Here is a 17197-nt window from a genome sequence, read left to right on the forward strand (position 1 = left end):
ATGACCTCACCTGCTCGTCACCGGCGACGTATTACATCACATGAGAGCCTTAGAATCGCGGTTCGTGAACCCCGCGACAGAGAGAGAGAGAGAAAGAAAGAGAGAGCCGACAGAAATAGCCGACCTGACTCTCTTAGCACCGCGAGACTAACCCGAGAGAGTTTGTTACCCGCGATGCTATCTTTATTCTTTTTCCCCTCGTCCGCGGATCTGCGTTAGGTTTCATTCACACGGTGGCCAGAATTTCTAATCGCGAGCGCGATTGCGTCATCCGGGAACGTCACTGGTGCGCGAACGGGCCGGGAAATCGATGAATAGAATCCGCTATTAGCCCGTCGATGCATTGTTGCCGTCTGCTCCGAAATCGCCGCTAGAAATGCGCTTTGTACATTATCGGGGCCGGCACAATACCGGGATATACGGGTCCCATTGACCGTAAAGTTTAAGAGCTTATTTCAATTCCGTATCACTCGCGGCGATACACGCGAGAAGAGGGGGAGAGACAGAGAGGGGGGAAAAGGGTGCTTCATCGTGCGCTTGACTAATGGTTATTAATTCCCGTGTTATGTCTGGCCGGCGTAACACGTGGCGAATTGACGCAACCGTCAACGATCGCGCCAGAAATATTCTCCGAGAAAAACGGTCGAAGCGCGGCGACACGCGCGAGTTACAGTCGGGTCGCGCATCCGCGATCGATCGCCGATATTTTGGCACCGATATTTCGCGGATTCTCTAATTCGGGGAACGCTAAAAGCATTCGTGTTCGGGGAATTATCGGATCGGCCGGCCCGATCCGGCTGTTGTGGAAGCCACCGTTCGTCGTTTGTCTCGGCTATGTTTATGCCCGCGTCGTCGTCCTCTGGCATCGAACCGGATTTATCCGGCGGCTCTCTCTCTCGACACTCGGTGGTGCATCAGCAGCTACTATACTCTCGCACGCGCGTCGCGCGCGCGCGCGCGCGCGCGTGCGACACCTTACTCGACTTGGCAAGACGACTTTTCCTACGATAAATATAGCGACCGCGCCGCGGTACACTCACGCTATTCGGCAGCCGATGCCAACAATAAACGACGGCGGCGCGACGGTGTCGTTAATATGCGGGAAAGGGGACAGTAATCGGCGAGGTTGTTCCTTAAAGGTCTGCCCCGGCACTTCCACATCGGCGGGACTCCCCATATTTCCCGCGCACGACGGAGGAAAATTGAAAGTCATACGTACGCGCGCGAATTGTTTTCGGATGACATATCGATTCTGTCGCTCTTAAGTTTTGGAGCGCCTCTCATTTTATCCCGTACAATTGTTTCCTTAATTTTTACAACTCTACGAAAAAACGGGAGTGAAAAGAAAGCGTGCAATTTTTACATGCCGTTAATTTTTACGCATATAATTTTTTTATATAATTTTTATATTTTTATATTTAGATAACACGTGTGTCGTTTTATCAGGCACGAGAGTGTATTTTGGCGCGCGATGAGAGAGAATGATACGGCAAATAATTACTTCAACGTTTTATCGAACGTTTCTCTCCCTCTCTCAGCTTTCATATGAAATTGACCAGGAAATATCGCTGTCTGGCTGGCATTTCGAGAGTGAGTCGGACTCACCAGGGACCGAGCACGTGAAATAGATTTTCCAGTAGGCCTTATCTCTTTATCTGTCGTCTAAGCCGTGCCGCCACGTTCCTACACGGTGACACATAATTTCCCGCCGAACGGTCGCGCCAACGCCGGCGGCCTTTTCCGCCTTCCGCCTCTTCCTCCTTCTCCTCCTTCTCCTCCTTCTCACACGATTGTGTGTATTATACGCAGTGCGGTTTTTCATTTTCCCCTTTTCTGCCTGTCCCCAAGCTCGAGGGTCGGGGGCTTTGTTCGCAGTCGATCTATCCGTGAGAAATTTAATTATGCGAGCAAGAAACCCTGGAAAAGAAAGTCCCTCGAACGGACGGGCCGAGAGATATATATATATATATATATATATATATATATATATATATATATATATGTATAATATACTTACTAGCGCGCCGCACCCCGTTTTTTTATTCTATCCCTCCAGCAAAATTGCAAACCGGCATGATGCACCGTAACCGGGCGGCTTTTTCCGCCGGCGGACTTCTTATCTCGCTCAAGCGACGCGCCGCACCGGTGCGGTTAAGATTGTTAATTAATTTTCAATTTTACGCAACTGCGCCGGTTTGCCGGATTCTGCAGCGTAACGCGGCAATTTTCAACCGCGTTCAATGCATCGGTGTGCGCAAATAATGCGCACACAGCGCGTTGATTAAACGTTGCGACATATCGCTCGATGCTATGTCACATATTGCTTCATAGTTTAATTTTTGCTTCATTATATGCACACCTACGTATTCGCGAATTAGCATTTAATCTCGACTCTCACTTGATTATGCGAGTTAAATATTTGAATGTCCATATCGTTCGATTAAGTTGAATAATTTCAATTACAAATTATTCAATCTAACACTTTATTACACCTAAGATGGAGCCGAATTGGTTAGATTTTTGACACCAGAACTGATATTTTAATGTCAAATTAAATGAATATAGAATGTATTACAATATGCTAAGAATTCGCATAGTCGTGAAGGCTAGTATTACGCCATAAGTTTTCAATCTTAACGTAAAATTAACTAAAATTAATTAAGATGTAAATGCTGGAATAAATTTTCTTAATATTTTTAATCTAATCCATATTTATATACCTGCCGATACTAATCCGCGAACTTGTTAGAAATGTTGCAAACAAGAAAACTGATTATAAACACCGCGCGCCTTATGACCGGCCAAGTATTTCCGATCGACCAGTATCGAGAGATAGCGCACGGAGAATGCGAGGAGTTTTCCACTGCCGAGATAGCCGCCTGCGATAGGTGCCGGAGAGCCGCACGGCGCTGTTTATTTTTCAATTGACGATCCCGAGAAAGACTCTGTACATCTTTCACAGTTTCAAAGGCGAATAACATCCTGTTTTCGCAGGCGATATCGTCGCTTTGCTTTGACAATAATGCCGCGCGCGCATAACGAAGCGCAGTTGCGCTAACGTATCGCGAATTGCGAGCAATAAAGTGGAGAAATTGATTTAAAGAATCAAGTCAAAGAGTCTTATTACATTCGAATATATATTTCAAACAAATCTATTTTTATACAAATCCATAATTCTTACATAAAAAAAGCCGTTTGATTTCATTTCTATCGTCATTTCACTGAGAGGCCTCAATGATTTTAATTTAACTTTGCACTATTCATCGTGAAAGTTTATTGGAATTCTAATATATGTGATTGATAAAACGCGATTTTTTGAAATTTTTTATACTCTGATTTGTATATTTAATCTTTATATATATATGTATTCTCCTATCTATATAGACTATCCATATAGACCTAGGGACAAGCAGAAATTGTTATTGCTTCCGATAAAAGTCGCCAGTAAATATACTATTTTATTGTAGTTCGCACACGTTCCATCGATTGCGCGCCGATTGACGTCACGATTTTTTCCCTTGCAATATTATCTAACGCCATAAACTGTTGACGTTGTTGCGGTCTAATCGAATCCTATCTGTCCGCCCACAATTTTATCTCGCGGCACTGCTCGTGAAAACGACGTATCTACGTTACATGATTTTCGCCGCCGTTACGTATTCATAAAGTTAATGAAATTTTATCAAGCCGAGTGACGTGCTCGGTTTTAGCCGCAAGCATAACAAATATTTGCTTCTACTTTCCACTGACTTCGACATATTTTTAGTCCCCTAAATAACTAGATTACTTAAAACACTATTAGTGCTTGACCTCTTCTAGTGGAGACACTTATGACCATATTAATAAATGTCCGATGTTTTGAACAATCTTTTTTTAACAGCTAATTTCTAATATTTAAGAAGCACGTGTTTTCAGTCTTTTTGATAATTGCCTTAAACTACAAAGCTATTCAACAAACTGCTTAATTAACTGCTTATTTTAAACAAGAGATTTTTATGTTTTCTATGCATTCAATTTTTTTATTTATTCTTCTTACGTCTAATTACCGCAATGTTCACATTTTGGTTCTTATTCTTTGTTTTTGCCTATTATTTTAAACTCTTTGCAATTTATTCTGACGTTACAAGCTTTAGGACGATAAATCGATTCCTTCTTATCTTTAATTTTCTGTACCACGTCACAATGACGCGTTTGCCACCGCTGCCCATCTTGTCAGAAGCCATCGGTATCCATATCCACCCACAGGAAGGCAGTCTGCTTCCAATCGAGAAGCGATAAGAGTTTGCAAATTGCAGGCTTGTAAGAGAGGACGTGGGAGGAAGCCGATGCCGTTCGGCGCTCACGCAACGGCAATACGCGCTTTCGTCACAACGATGTGACGCAAATATCGTCAGCGACGCACAGGCGACCGCTAGTCGCACAATGCATCGCAATTGCATGTGCGATATTATACCGTTATGCACCCAGTGATGGACTTATTCATAAGCGGTCCATGCTTTTTTCTGCCCACTTAAAGAGCTGAATCACCGAAACATAATTAGGTGATTCACCTCTTTAAAATGCCGTGTTACTTACAATTAGCATAAATGCCTTCGGATGTTTTGAATAGTTTTTTTAATGTCCAATGTTTTTAAATCTTTAATAAACGTTTTGAAATGCGATATACATTCCAACTTTCATTTATGATAATTGCTTCAATATTGCTGCGTCATTATTCAAATTTTGATTTTATAACAGTTTTAGATTCGATAATAGTATTATATGAAAAAAAAAAACCAGTTGAATTGTATCATTAGGACTCTTAAATATTGTCCTACCTGAAACCCTTGGGATTCTAAATCCGCGACTGCATATACTGTGACGGCTGCCGGATTTTTACGACCCACGAGCGCCTCGTTGTGTTGTGCGTCACACTCGGGGCGATAAAATCGTGACAAAAAAGAAACGTATAAATCTAACGCTCATTCGATGACGTCGCCGAAATTTCCTACCGACCTGGCGTATTTAATGCCGAGTTTCCATTTCGTCCTATTCAGTTCTCAATTAGGTTTGCATCGCGACGGCCAGGCTTATTTCGACAATAGAGATACCGTTGGGCGCGCTGGGCTTGCAGTTCGATACGAAAAATTGAACTCGCGAGAATCCGAATCCGCCGTCACGTAGTTTCTCATGACGTCGTGTGGCTTGTCCCGTTTTGTAAATTGGATCTTGGAACGCGGCCAGCGTGTCGGAATCTTCGATATACGTTCTAACGTAAATTTCTTAATCTTTTGGACGGCGTCTTAGATATTCGCCGGCGGGCGTTGCATCCACGTGCAATCGAGACTCTGTCTCTCGGATACCGATTACGACTTTACTTTCGATCGCATTGATGTAACATACGACGACGCAATCTCTCGCAAGTGACGTAAGGTGAAATGTAGAGTCAGCGAATCGCGGTTTTCGACGAGAAAAATTTCGCACTGTATAAATCTTCCCATCGCTTCGTCAATGGACTGTAAAAAGTGCGGTAATGTGTCCTCGTACTTCACGAAGACGACGAGAAGATTGTTCTCGGTAAGCCATAAAGCTCGCAAATCGAGCTGAGTCTTTGTTATAACTCTTGGAACATTTTTCTAAATTATAAATGAATAACTGTATTCGTTATTATTACGCCAAGTCTCTGTACAATAATTTTATATTATGAAATCATATAAACTTCTCAGAACCATAAGGCTACGGTTCGATTTAATCTCGAAATAAAATTGTTGATGCCTTAATTAATGGAATAAACGAGTTACAACAAGTTTTATCTTGTTATTAAAATGCACGATTTTTTTCAAGGACTTAACTTGCATGCGCTTGGTTTTTTGGCAATTAGCCGGACTGCTAATATATATCCGTGAGTATTTTACACGCGCCTCTACTCACGTGACGGCACGACACGCGACGTCACGTTGAAAAAGAGACGTAACGTATACTTAATAAAACGATCAACGTGCCCGCATAGATCAAGTTTCGTCCGTTTCGCCTACAGGGCTCGAATTATGAATTAGGATTGAATCAGGGACGAGAGTAAGATATCGGGGCGACAAATCTCGCTTGATATACTGCCGAGTTTTATATTTAAAAAAAGATTATATTAACTGGTATTATTATCGAGCGATCGCGACACGCACGAATACGATAATATGATTCTATCTCTCTCGCACGTGTGGAAAAACATAAATGTATCTGATAATGTGCCGCGCGACGGATACATAATCGCACGGCGAAATAAGCGAAATTATGCAATCCGCAGGTGCAGGCCTGCGTCGTGATAGATAACGGCGCGCGATGATGTCTCCGCGTCGCGGTAAACACTTTTCCGCTCATTAATAAGAAGCGCGCGTGCGAGCCGAGCCCAATAACATTTCATTAAGCACCATTAAACGCGCGTTCGAGGTCACGCGTGCTTGCGCTCAATCGGAAACTTACAAAAAAAAAAAAACGTTCGCTCGCAGGTGTAAACATAATGCTGATGTGTTCTCAGGTGAGCTCGGGATCTCACTTGGCTGCTCGACGCGTACGCACACTACTACGAGTCCGACGTCTATACTTAGCCTCGCTGTCTTAAAATAAAATAATTTCAAAATTGTCCTATTAGTAATTCTTCAAAATAGCTTCTAGATTGCGCGTAGTGACTGACTCTCACAATTTTTCGAGAGCGAGCCAGGGATTGTATCGACGTCGTTTGCCACGATGCGTAAAACCGATGGTTGTAACGTAAAATTAATTGAGTGCGCTGCAATTGATTGATCGCGAATCAATAAATGTGTTTACGTGAGATTGACATAGATTGCGCTCGATTGCATCGAACACTTGTAAGTAAAATTCTTAGGGGGTTCTTCGAGAATGGAAGAATTTGGTAATATCATTATCTCGCAAAATTCTTATCGCGCTTATATCGTATGCGCGCGTTGTTTAATTACAGTTACGACAATTAATCTATTAATAATGATAATTTATTGGAATGCGTAAATAATAGAATCATAAAAAAGTAGCTAAATATAAGTTACGAAAAATGTAACAAATCAAATTTGCAAAAATGTTGTAACAGACGCATCAACAACAGTTTTGAGAATAATGTGGAACTCATGATGCATCACTTATGTGAATTATTGAGCTATTTAAAAAGTGCATCCGAATATTTAAAATTTTAACGAGGCAACAATCGAGAGGATTTTTCGGAAAAACTTCTCTCGCTTTCTCTCGTGCGCGCGCGCGCGCGCGCATCAGAAATCGATATTCCGTGTCACATTATGATTCGATATTCCGCGTCGCATTAATTGCACGAGCTTACATTATTAACAGCTCACGATTTTGTAACAAAACCCGACTTTGCGCTCGGCCCGGGTCGCGGGCGGCGAACGCGGATATAATTTAACCACCTATATGGATTCGATAAATTTATAAGCCGGCTGTGCACGCGCGCGGCCAGTTACACGATTTGCATGTTTACAAGTGGCTGTCGAACGTTTGCTCCGGGTAAATGTCGCGGATGCTGGCTACCCGGTGGGAGGGGAAGAGCGCGAGGAGAGGGAAACGTTACCCTCCGCCACCCCGATCGACGATACGCCAATATCGAATCCCACATGGTAGCTGCATGCATCGTTGTCGTTTCACGTAACGCCCTAGCGAGTCTCGTGTGAACGCATTAAATATCCGCGCCGCGATGCACGCTGTACGCTGCTTTGCACCTGCAGCCGCCGCCGCCGCCGCCGTCGTTGCATCGTTAAGTAAGAAATCGCGAAAGCGGGATTTACGTTCTGAGGAAAGCGATAAATAATCGGCGGCTCGATGACGCGCGGGAGGGGGTGTATATCGGCGAACGAGCGGCGTTTCGGCGAGAGGGATGAAACGAGGGGAGGAAACGGTGAGACTCGATCGATCGCGCTGAGTGAACTGACGCGATACTATCGACACATATTTATACACAGTGGCGGCTCGGCGACGCACCCTTGAATCGCGATAACGCGCTATCGCAGGACGGCTCGCGCGACGGCCCGCGACGAGGGCGAGAGCGCCGAACAATGGCCGCGTGATTAATTGCCCCGAAAGCACCAGAAAGCTAGGGAGTGATGGATGTTGTTTCGCGCGCGCCAGATGCCCCTGGGCCGCCGGGTATAATCGCGCGGATGCAAGTAGCCGCGCGCAGTTGATCCGGGAAGATTATCGCCCGGCGGAAAGAAGCCCGAAGCAAGACCGCAACCGGAAAAATAAAGCGTGCCGATTTACTCTCGGAAAAACCAGCGCTCTTCTTTGTTTAATGATGCAGTCAACATTTCTCGGTCTCTTGTGTAACGTCCGCTGGTTGAGATTCTCCGTTTTAAAATTTAATTTATCGGTTTTTCTTTTCTGCGAAACTATATGTTATTGCGAGCATTATAATAACATAAATCGCACCAAACAGACGAGATTAATGTGACTAAAAATAAGCAGTTAATGAGGAATTAATTAATGTTGTATATATTAAAATCTATTTTATACATCTTGTTTCTGCGATAAATCTCCGGAAACGAGAGGATAAAAAGAAAGAAAAGAAATAGAGAGCAAAGTTTTGTCAACAGCTGATACGCTTCTAATTTCATCCAAGAAGTAGAAGAAACCCGAGAGATCCTTCGTAGCGGAAGTTGCGCTGCTTAAATATTTCTCTTATTTAAATTCTCGGATTACGAAAGAGAAACGCCTGACTGATAGCGGGGTGCGCGTGTGCGCGATCTCGCTCGTCGTAAATTAGTCGGGTTTATCGAGCAACGACGGATTTCATTTCGTGACCGTGGGATATGCGTCGTCCGTCCCGTCGATTGTCGCGCGCGTTATCGCGCTTCGTGGCGACATCGCGATTACGAAAACGTAAATATTTTCTTCCGCAGCGGCTCGGCTCCGGCCGAGGGAGAGTGCGGGCGCGTTACGAAACGCAAATCAGTATTTACGAAAATCCTAAGTGGAACAAACACGTTTTCGTGAGAGGCAGAATCTCGAGCCTGTGTCGCGATAATGAATGAAATTTAGATGGGCTCAGTGTCACGCGTTTATTTTTGGTATCGCAACATCGAAGAAGAAGAAAAGTGATCGATATTACGTATCGCCGCTTTCTCGCTCTCTTCGCTCGTTAATTGGATTCTTATTGACTCTCGCATATCAATTTCACTTCTGCCCGAGTGATTACGCACGATGATTATGAATAGGCTGTTATTAAGGAGATCCCACTCCGCCGATGTAATTAAATCTTCAAGCGTACGAAAAAAATAAAATCGGTAAAACTCGGCAATTGAGTCTTGCGTGAAATTTTTCACAATTCTTGATTTCTCGACGGTTCTTCAGGCGGGACTCAACTGCTAATTTTCGTTAAAATTAAATTCGGCGAAACTCAAATATTCAGCGAAACATCCAAAAGGCGTTTCTCACGAATTACATGTTTTACCAGCAAAGCCGTATATTATTACGGAGAAAAATAAATGTGTGTCTCTCGGACGGATCGATACCGCGGGCCCCTCGCACAGAGATCGATACTGCCAAGTCCTCACTCCAATCTTGACAACAGGGGCCGCGTACGTACATACAAACGCCGGAAATGCGCCCCCTTAACCCAATCGTCGCGCCATCGTAGACGTTACCGAAGTCATTGTTTATAGCGGTCATTACGATGGTCGCTTTTTTCAGTCGAGCATTGAGTCACTTGTGTGCGAACTTGGCTTGTGCGTGCGCGTAATGCACGGCTCTGTGCTTTATGGCATAATATAACGTTAGAAACGAGAGTTGAATTCTCGCCGGTATGCAAAGTGTCTGGTGGTACTTGGAGCGCGGTGCCGCATTTTTTTATATTCCCAGGCGCATAATTCCGCCGACTGCAAACACGGTATTATTAAAGCCGGACTGGGAGAGAGGGGTGACGTAGGAAGGAAGCGGCGGAGAAGGAGGAGGAAGAGGAGGAGGAGGAGGAGGTGATGGTGGTGGTGATGGTGGCGGCGGATGGAAGCGGAGCGCTCGAAGGAAGCGCCGATGAAATAGTCCGAGTGCATCGAAAAGCGGAAGACGCGCGGGGGTGCGCGCGTTTCGCGCGCATTATCGTTCGACGCACTCGTCGAATGACGCGCGGCGAATTTAATTAATGAAGACCGCACCACACACGTCGGTTAAGCGTCTAAGAATGTACGTGACTGATCAAGGAAATGGGCGATAATGCGGACGGACTTCGGAGACGGTTGTAAAATACCGTTGCACGGAGCCGACCGATTCTACGGCGCAGTTTTTATACAAATTAACGCGTCGAAATTGCTCTTTGTGCTTCGCCTCGCTTATCCTGTTTAAGCTCGAGCATTACGCCGCGCGCGCGCGCGCGCGGCTACGTACGTACGTGTAATAGACTTAAAATTTCAAGAGCAGCTGCGATCTTAAGCAACCGCAGGAGTGTCTTAACAAACGGAAAATATAGATCTCTAAACATCGATTAGCGTTATGAATTTACGCGTAAACTCGGTGCCACGCGTTAAAAATGCAATGCGGGCGAGGCTGAGCCCTGTAAATACGTAATGGGAAGTCTGCAGCTAATGTAACGGCGTTGTAAATAAAGTATTAGCGTCAAGAGCCAGGCATCTTGCACACGCCTCACTTTTTAGTAATGAAGTTGCCGGCTAATTCCTTTTCGTGAAACCGCGTCCTTGCGTCGTTTTAAATAATTCCGAGTTACTTTATAAATAAATCGATCGATCTAAGCACGAGTCGAATGAATCACCGAGATAAGTTATAATTTATTAGTCTGGAACGATATCGTGTGCCGAAATTGAAAAATAGAAAATGGTCAAGAATTCCTGAGACTTTTCTTCGTATTGTCATCCATAATTCTTTCTGAGAAACCGATGATAAACATTTGCAGGAAGGTTCTCTTATCGATGAAAATTCCTTGCCTTTCCGCCCTTGTCAGCGATAATCCATTCAAACGCAAACGCTGACGTATCGCGAGAACGTCGTCAATTCGTTTCGGTTCGACGGCAGATACAGAAGGTGCCGGGCGATAAAATTAGATTCTGAATAGTTAACGGTACCGTTATTTCCTCGTCGACGGTTATTTGCGCCACATCGAGCATCTGAGCCTTCGCGATATTTTTCTCCGGCGATCTGCTCGCTTTCCTTTTCCTTTGTTTGTCCGCCGTCGACTTAATTTCGTTACCAATAGGAACGCCAGACATGCCAGACGATACTCTCTATTTGTTCTCTTTTGATTTACGGCATCTACCTGCCACCTGATCGGCATTCAAAACTATTTTTAAGGTCCGAAGTCTTCGCTTTTCCTCCGTATTCAATCTTTTAAATTGTATACCTGCACCTAAATAGAAACTCCGAAGAACGGTCAAATCGGCTTACATTCGTAGAAACCCAAGTGTATCCTGTTTGGTGTCCTTGTAAGCGCGGTAGGTCTGATAATTATGAAAGTGAATACATACTGTCCTCGAAATGGGAATAACAGGAATTTCTGAAAATGTTTTTCGGATATTTTCCTGTTTACGCCTCGACCAGGCTCTGAAAGATCATTTCTTATTCCATCCTTCGGCTTTACTTCACAATCTTTGTCGCATAACGACGCGGTGAAAAGTACAAAAAGCAAAAGATAGACGAGTACGAGCTCAGTGTCTATGTACTTTTTCTTCATTACTCAAGTGTGATATCAGAATTTAATACTGGATCAATAAACGATACTATTATATCGTAATTACGTTTTACTTTATCACGCCTCAAGTCGCGCCTTAGCTCACTCGCGAAATATGTCAGAGTTATTTGTTAAGTGTTTGTCCATATCGGCGACGGTGATCGATGGAACGTGCGAAGAGTCGTCGAATAATCGCGATTCGAGCGCAGGTGGCACGGTACCGCACCGCGCCGTATCGATCTTTGCAACGCGCAGTTGCTCAATCGTTGTTTGCTGTCGGAGTATCGTCCACCAGCCGTTCTTCGGCGGCGGTTTGTTATTGCTAAACAGCGGCGCGATGACGCACGGTGCTCGAATAAGCCGTGAGTCCGATGTCGTTCGCGCTCGCGCATGATCCCGACCGGGAAAGAAAACACATCGCTGGCACAGGATGGAGAGGCGAAAAAAATATTTTCTCGCTCTCCAGGCCGTCTGGCCGCGGGCGCGCTAAATACGCCGAACGCATTGCTCACGAGGCGACGAGGTGGATCGAACCGCCTCGAACTCGTGATCTCGACATCGCCAGCACTGCGCCAGACGTACGCAAAATCTGATGTTATCGGGCCGCGGAAATTATGCGCACGAGACGAGCCATTTGCGTCGTGTACAGTCGTGGGCTATGTGTCAAAGTCAGCATTTTAAGTAATAAATGAAAATCAATGCTCTCCCCTTGTGTATCTCGCAAATAGTAACGAAGACTCGTGAACAGATGTTTATTTGTGTAAAACATGCATCATGTGTGGGAGATTCAAAAGCGTTCCCATGTTGCCTTCAAAATTGTCCAAATTGAAAGCTAAGATAAAAACTGCGAATGTAAAAAATTATTGTCGTCGCATATTTTTAAAGTGAAAACGTTTCTCTAAATTAGTTCGCGCCCTGAGACCTTTGGAAAATAGGATGTAGCGTTATTCGCGTCGCTGATGTTCGAGGTAACGTTGAATGGAAATGGGATACGCCGCTACCTACTTAGCGTCCTTTATTTTTACGCGCGCGCGTGTCTATCCCCGAATGCGGATAGGTGGTGAAGTCGAAAGCTCTGTGATATTTCCAGGTTGACTCGGTACCGCGGAAACTTGAGAAAATTACACGTTCCTTTGTCTATGCGAGACAATTCAGTCGCTTGCGTATTCAAAGCGTGACCAATAGCGAGAGCGCCGGAACTCCGGAAGATGTGGGTTTTCGTCGGAGTTAGCGAACGCGCGGCGCGCTCCGCCGGCGAATACAAATCAGGTCATCCTGCATGTAGATGCCGCACGTGCATGTACATAGGTGTATATACACCTCCCTCGATTTCTCCCCGGTATATCTGTCCGTTTCTGTTTCACCTACTGCCGGCCGCGACGTACCGGAAGTCGCCCACGGTTTTTTGTCTCGCGCTTTCGCGAAGCGAAACAACGCGACGTCGTCATTTCTGTTCTTCGTGCGATTTCGATATCTATCTATCGATATGCTCGAGTGTATTTTGCGCTTCCTAAATTTCATCAAATCTATCCTCGTTTGTATCTACGACGATATCTTTGCCATTCGCGATAATGATCGACGATTGCCATCGCCTCGCCGAATCTCCGCCTTTCACGTTCGCCAAATTATCGGGCTTAATTGCGAGGAAGATTCGGCCGGATTTCGAGACCTGATCTCGTTCGAGCCCCTGCATCATTAAAGCGATTCAAGACCCGTGAATCCGCGGGCGCGGAAATTAGGTCGCGACCGCCAATGAGCAGACGCGAGTTTAATCTTTCCGCTTCACTGCGGCCTTAACAATTCACCCTTATTAACAGAGGTAACGAACAACTATCATTGCGATGTATTCATTTGAAATAGGTAGCAAAGATTAACGAGATATTAACGATAATGTCATTTAACATAAAAGTGAAAGTATATTCTAAACGAAAATTAATTTACTAATTAACCAATTCCGACGGTAGTTTTGCTAAGCTCTCGAGAACGCACCAATTACTTTGGTTAATTGCACTACTAATTGCTTCACTTATTTACACAACTGCCGATCGTCGCGACGTCGTTGCCTCAGTAAGTTGCTGCCAAATTTCCGTTGGCAGGGCCGGCGATAAACAGTCGCCATTGAGGCGGCGTCGTTGCGGAGAGTCGAATCAAGGATCGAGTCGCGATCCAACTACAGTCGACACGCTGACGGTTTCGTTAGCGGTATTCCTCTCAAAACGTCACGAACCTCAGCCATCAAAGTCACGCTTTCGCGTGAAAATGGCGTCCGAACAGAGTGAATCCCGTCCGTCGCGATAAATCTCGGGGTGATCGATCAACGGATCAATCCCGCGACGGAGCGGATAATCCCGGCTCACCGCCCGATCCCCGCACGCGCAAACGCGCTTATTTTAGAACGACGAGTTGTTTTTAACGCGTCCGTTGCGCGATACGCACTTCGATTAACGCGTAAATAACATTTACGTGTATTTTTATGTCGGCGCAATCCGTATTTGTCTCTCTCCTTCTTCGCAGTTTCACTCGCTGTTTATTAATTGACCGTTTATATCGCCCAACAGTCAATCGCCGTGACTTTTCCAACACGCGTATGCGGACACATATAAATACACAATTATATTTTTCATTTGCGTGAGCGAAAACAACGCGAGGAAGGGGGAATGAAATAAAGATTTCGAGATGAAGACATTTCCATCGCAGCCGGCACGCCGCGTTGTGCGATCAAACGCAAGACAAGCCCAGTAGACGTTATTTCATTGCCGATTCAGTTGCCCTCCCCCCGTCCTCGTGCTCGTTTACGTGCGCCTTATCGGGCCCATCGCCCGGACGAAGTTTGCTCGCTCGGGGATTAATTAAGAAGCGTGATTTCTGCAATTCCACCGCCGCCGCCGCTACCGCCACCGCCAACGCCGTCGCCATCACCATTGTAATCACCGCCGTCGGGTGTCAGACGGTGAATGAGGTTTGAAGATCGCCGGCTGCCCACGAATGATTCACGCTGCCTACGCGATTTACTACGCTGTTGTAAGTGAGAGTCCGTTTCGGTCGTCATAAACAATTGATAGAACGCCACAAACAGATGCTTGTTTGTCACAAACAACCGGCTTTGCCGATTGATCCGTCCTCCCTCGTGTTCACTCCTCAATCGTGCCTCAATCGCACACGACGTGACGACGATCGCGTTTCCTTGCGATTTCGACGTACTGATTTTGTAACGTTAAAGTTACCGCATCATTGTGTCACGCTGTTATGTTGTATCTTTTGTATCTATATTATTTTAATTGCACATATATGTGGAAAAGAAAGATTTTTTTTATCCGAAATGGTCGCGTGTAAATTTTTGGTTTCAAGAATTTTCGGATTAATAGCGAAAAAAAATATATCCAGATTAACAAAATTATCAGTGCATGATCGTAGAAGTACATTAGCATAAGATTAATAATCATTCGTCGTTATTTCATAATTTTCTGACGCAACTGTCATACAAATTTTATGTTATTGCCAAAAAATTTGGCATCAGCAGCTACGATTAACGCGCAAATTAGCGTGTTCACGTTCAGTGAGTATGTTCCTACCTGCGGCGATAATTAACCGCGATCAGTTTGTTTTCTCTTTGCCGTGTGATCGATAAAACGTCGGCCCGAATCCAAGAGAATGTTTATCAGTGACGATGCGATCGAGCTCGCTCGAATTTTCGATTAATTAGTCACATGTGCACCAAATCCCATAATCGGAAATCGCGCTCCGGAATTCGGGCGCGATCGGACGGCGGAATTTTACGGATGTCGATTGGTGCGTAGGGGTGTCACTCGATGAGCAGCTGATCGTTCCGCCAGCGGATGAAATTTTCGCGTCCGCGCAAAACGACAACAAAGTTATCGTGTCGATAACAAACGTCGTTCGAGAAAAAAATAAGAGCGCGACGTTTATTATCTATTTCATAATTCAAAATATAGTTCACGCAGAATGACGTAAGCTTCTATTTCATACTTTTGCGTACATTGCGTACATTGCAGATGTTATTTTGTGTATGTACGCTGAATAATTGATCGTTATCTGTTTTAAAGAATTTTGAGTCACTTGTTTTGCAGCGGTAAGATCAGTCGTTGATTATCGCAGAAATCAACAAACAATCGTAAATTCGTCGAAGAAGATAGAGCGAAAGTGATGCTTTGTAATCGGAGAATACGTTCCCATATTGATATAATTTTGATTATTACAACATGTACAATTGCGCGCAGTTCTCTGTTTGTAAACGCTCCTTTATTTGCACTGTTCGCTGCCCCATGCATGCTCTTTCTCTCTTGCAAGCATCCCATTAATTAGTCGGGCATTCATTTAGCGCTACTCGAATGTGGCGGCTGCTCTTTCGGCCTGGCGATCACACAAAGGCGAGGTTGTTATTGTTACGATAATTTTATTGCGTATCATTATGACCACGTACGTCGTATGTCGGTGCACCTTGCACGATTTTCTACAGTGGTCGACCACTGGCGCCGGCTACGTTTGAGCTACGGTTCGAGTTGCGGTAAAGAAAGCTACGATACATTATCCTTCCGTAAAGCAATAGTCGTTCGTCGCCGGTAATAAATAGTTTTGATAAATGAATAATGATGAGCTCACGCACAGTGAATATATATATATATATATATTTGTACAGTAGTTTAATTCAGGGCTGGAAAGAATTATGGTGCCTCTTCGGCCACTTCAATGTTACTTCAATTAGCCGTTTCGTCGGAAATTCATTCAAATCTGAATTAAATTACCATACAATTATCATTAATAAATCAGCGATGTAGAAAGAACTGCCTATAATTATATCTCTATAATGATATCTACTGCCCAGAGCAATTAGAGAGTCATTTATCTAAATATTCCATTAGGAATTCAGTCTCTTTGAGACATTTTAACAATTCATCTTAATATCCAATTTCTAAATTAAACAGTATCTTCATATACTTATCTCGCGAAGCTATTTAAAAACAACGTTAATGATATGACTGTTTTGAGGGATATAAATATAATAATTAGATACATGTAATCACTGGCGGATCCTGGGGGGGAGTTTTGGGGTTAAAACCCCCCCTTCCAAGTTAAAAAAAATCAATTTTGCTGGATCCGTTTCAACAATCATAGTAAAAAATGCATTAAAGCAGGTCAAACCCCCCCCCCCCCCTATTATCGACATCAGGATCCGCTAGTGCATGTAATTATCTCATGCACACAAAATTCTCAGAATATTTCGGTTAGATCTGTTTCGAAAAGCTTACTCGGTGACTTATCCACGTCGTCTACGCGAAATCTGTTTCGGCGAAGCTGCAACAGATAGACAATCGTTTCATCCATTGCGCCGCGAATGAATTATGACGCGCTAACGCGCCATACATTTCCGCCTTCGTGTTTTCCGGCCGGCTCCGATCTGACGATTCGATTCCCACGATTCGGGTCGCGGAACAATCGCGGGTGCGAACGCGCGGGCGAGAATTCCGGTCGGATTAGTCATTCGTGACCGATTTTCCAGCAGATTTTCTG

At 44.5% G+C, this 17197-nt stretch overlaps 1 protein-coding gene across 3 annotated transcripts in view; it reads left to right on the forward strand.

Moving 5' to 3' along the window:
* The window catches only part of Pdk1 (Phosphoinositide-dependent kinase 1), a 286368-nt gene that overhangs the window by 249435 nt on the left and 19736 nt on the right, over positions 1-17197 (forward strand). The window contains exon 1 of one of the 3 annotated variants that reach the window (XM_067360049.1): positions 5476-5556. The exons of the other annotated variants lie outside the window; for them this stretch is intronic. Coding sequence (XP_067216150.1) covers positions 5491-5556 — 66 coding nt within the window. The 5' untranslated portion in view covers positions 5476-5490. Of the gene's footprint in view, positions 1-5475; positions 5557-17197 lie in introns of those variants that run through there. 3 annotated transcript variants of the gene reach the window in all.

The sequence above is a fragment of the Linepithema humile genome, chromosome 1 (assembly GCF_040581485.1).
Source record: "Linepithema humile isolate Giens D197 chromosome 1, Lhum_UNIL_v1.0, whole genome shotgun sequence".
Lineage (NCBI taxonomy): Eukaryota > Metazoa > Arthropoda > Insecta > Hymenoptera > Formicidae > Linepithema > Linepithema humile.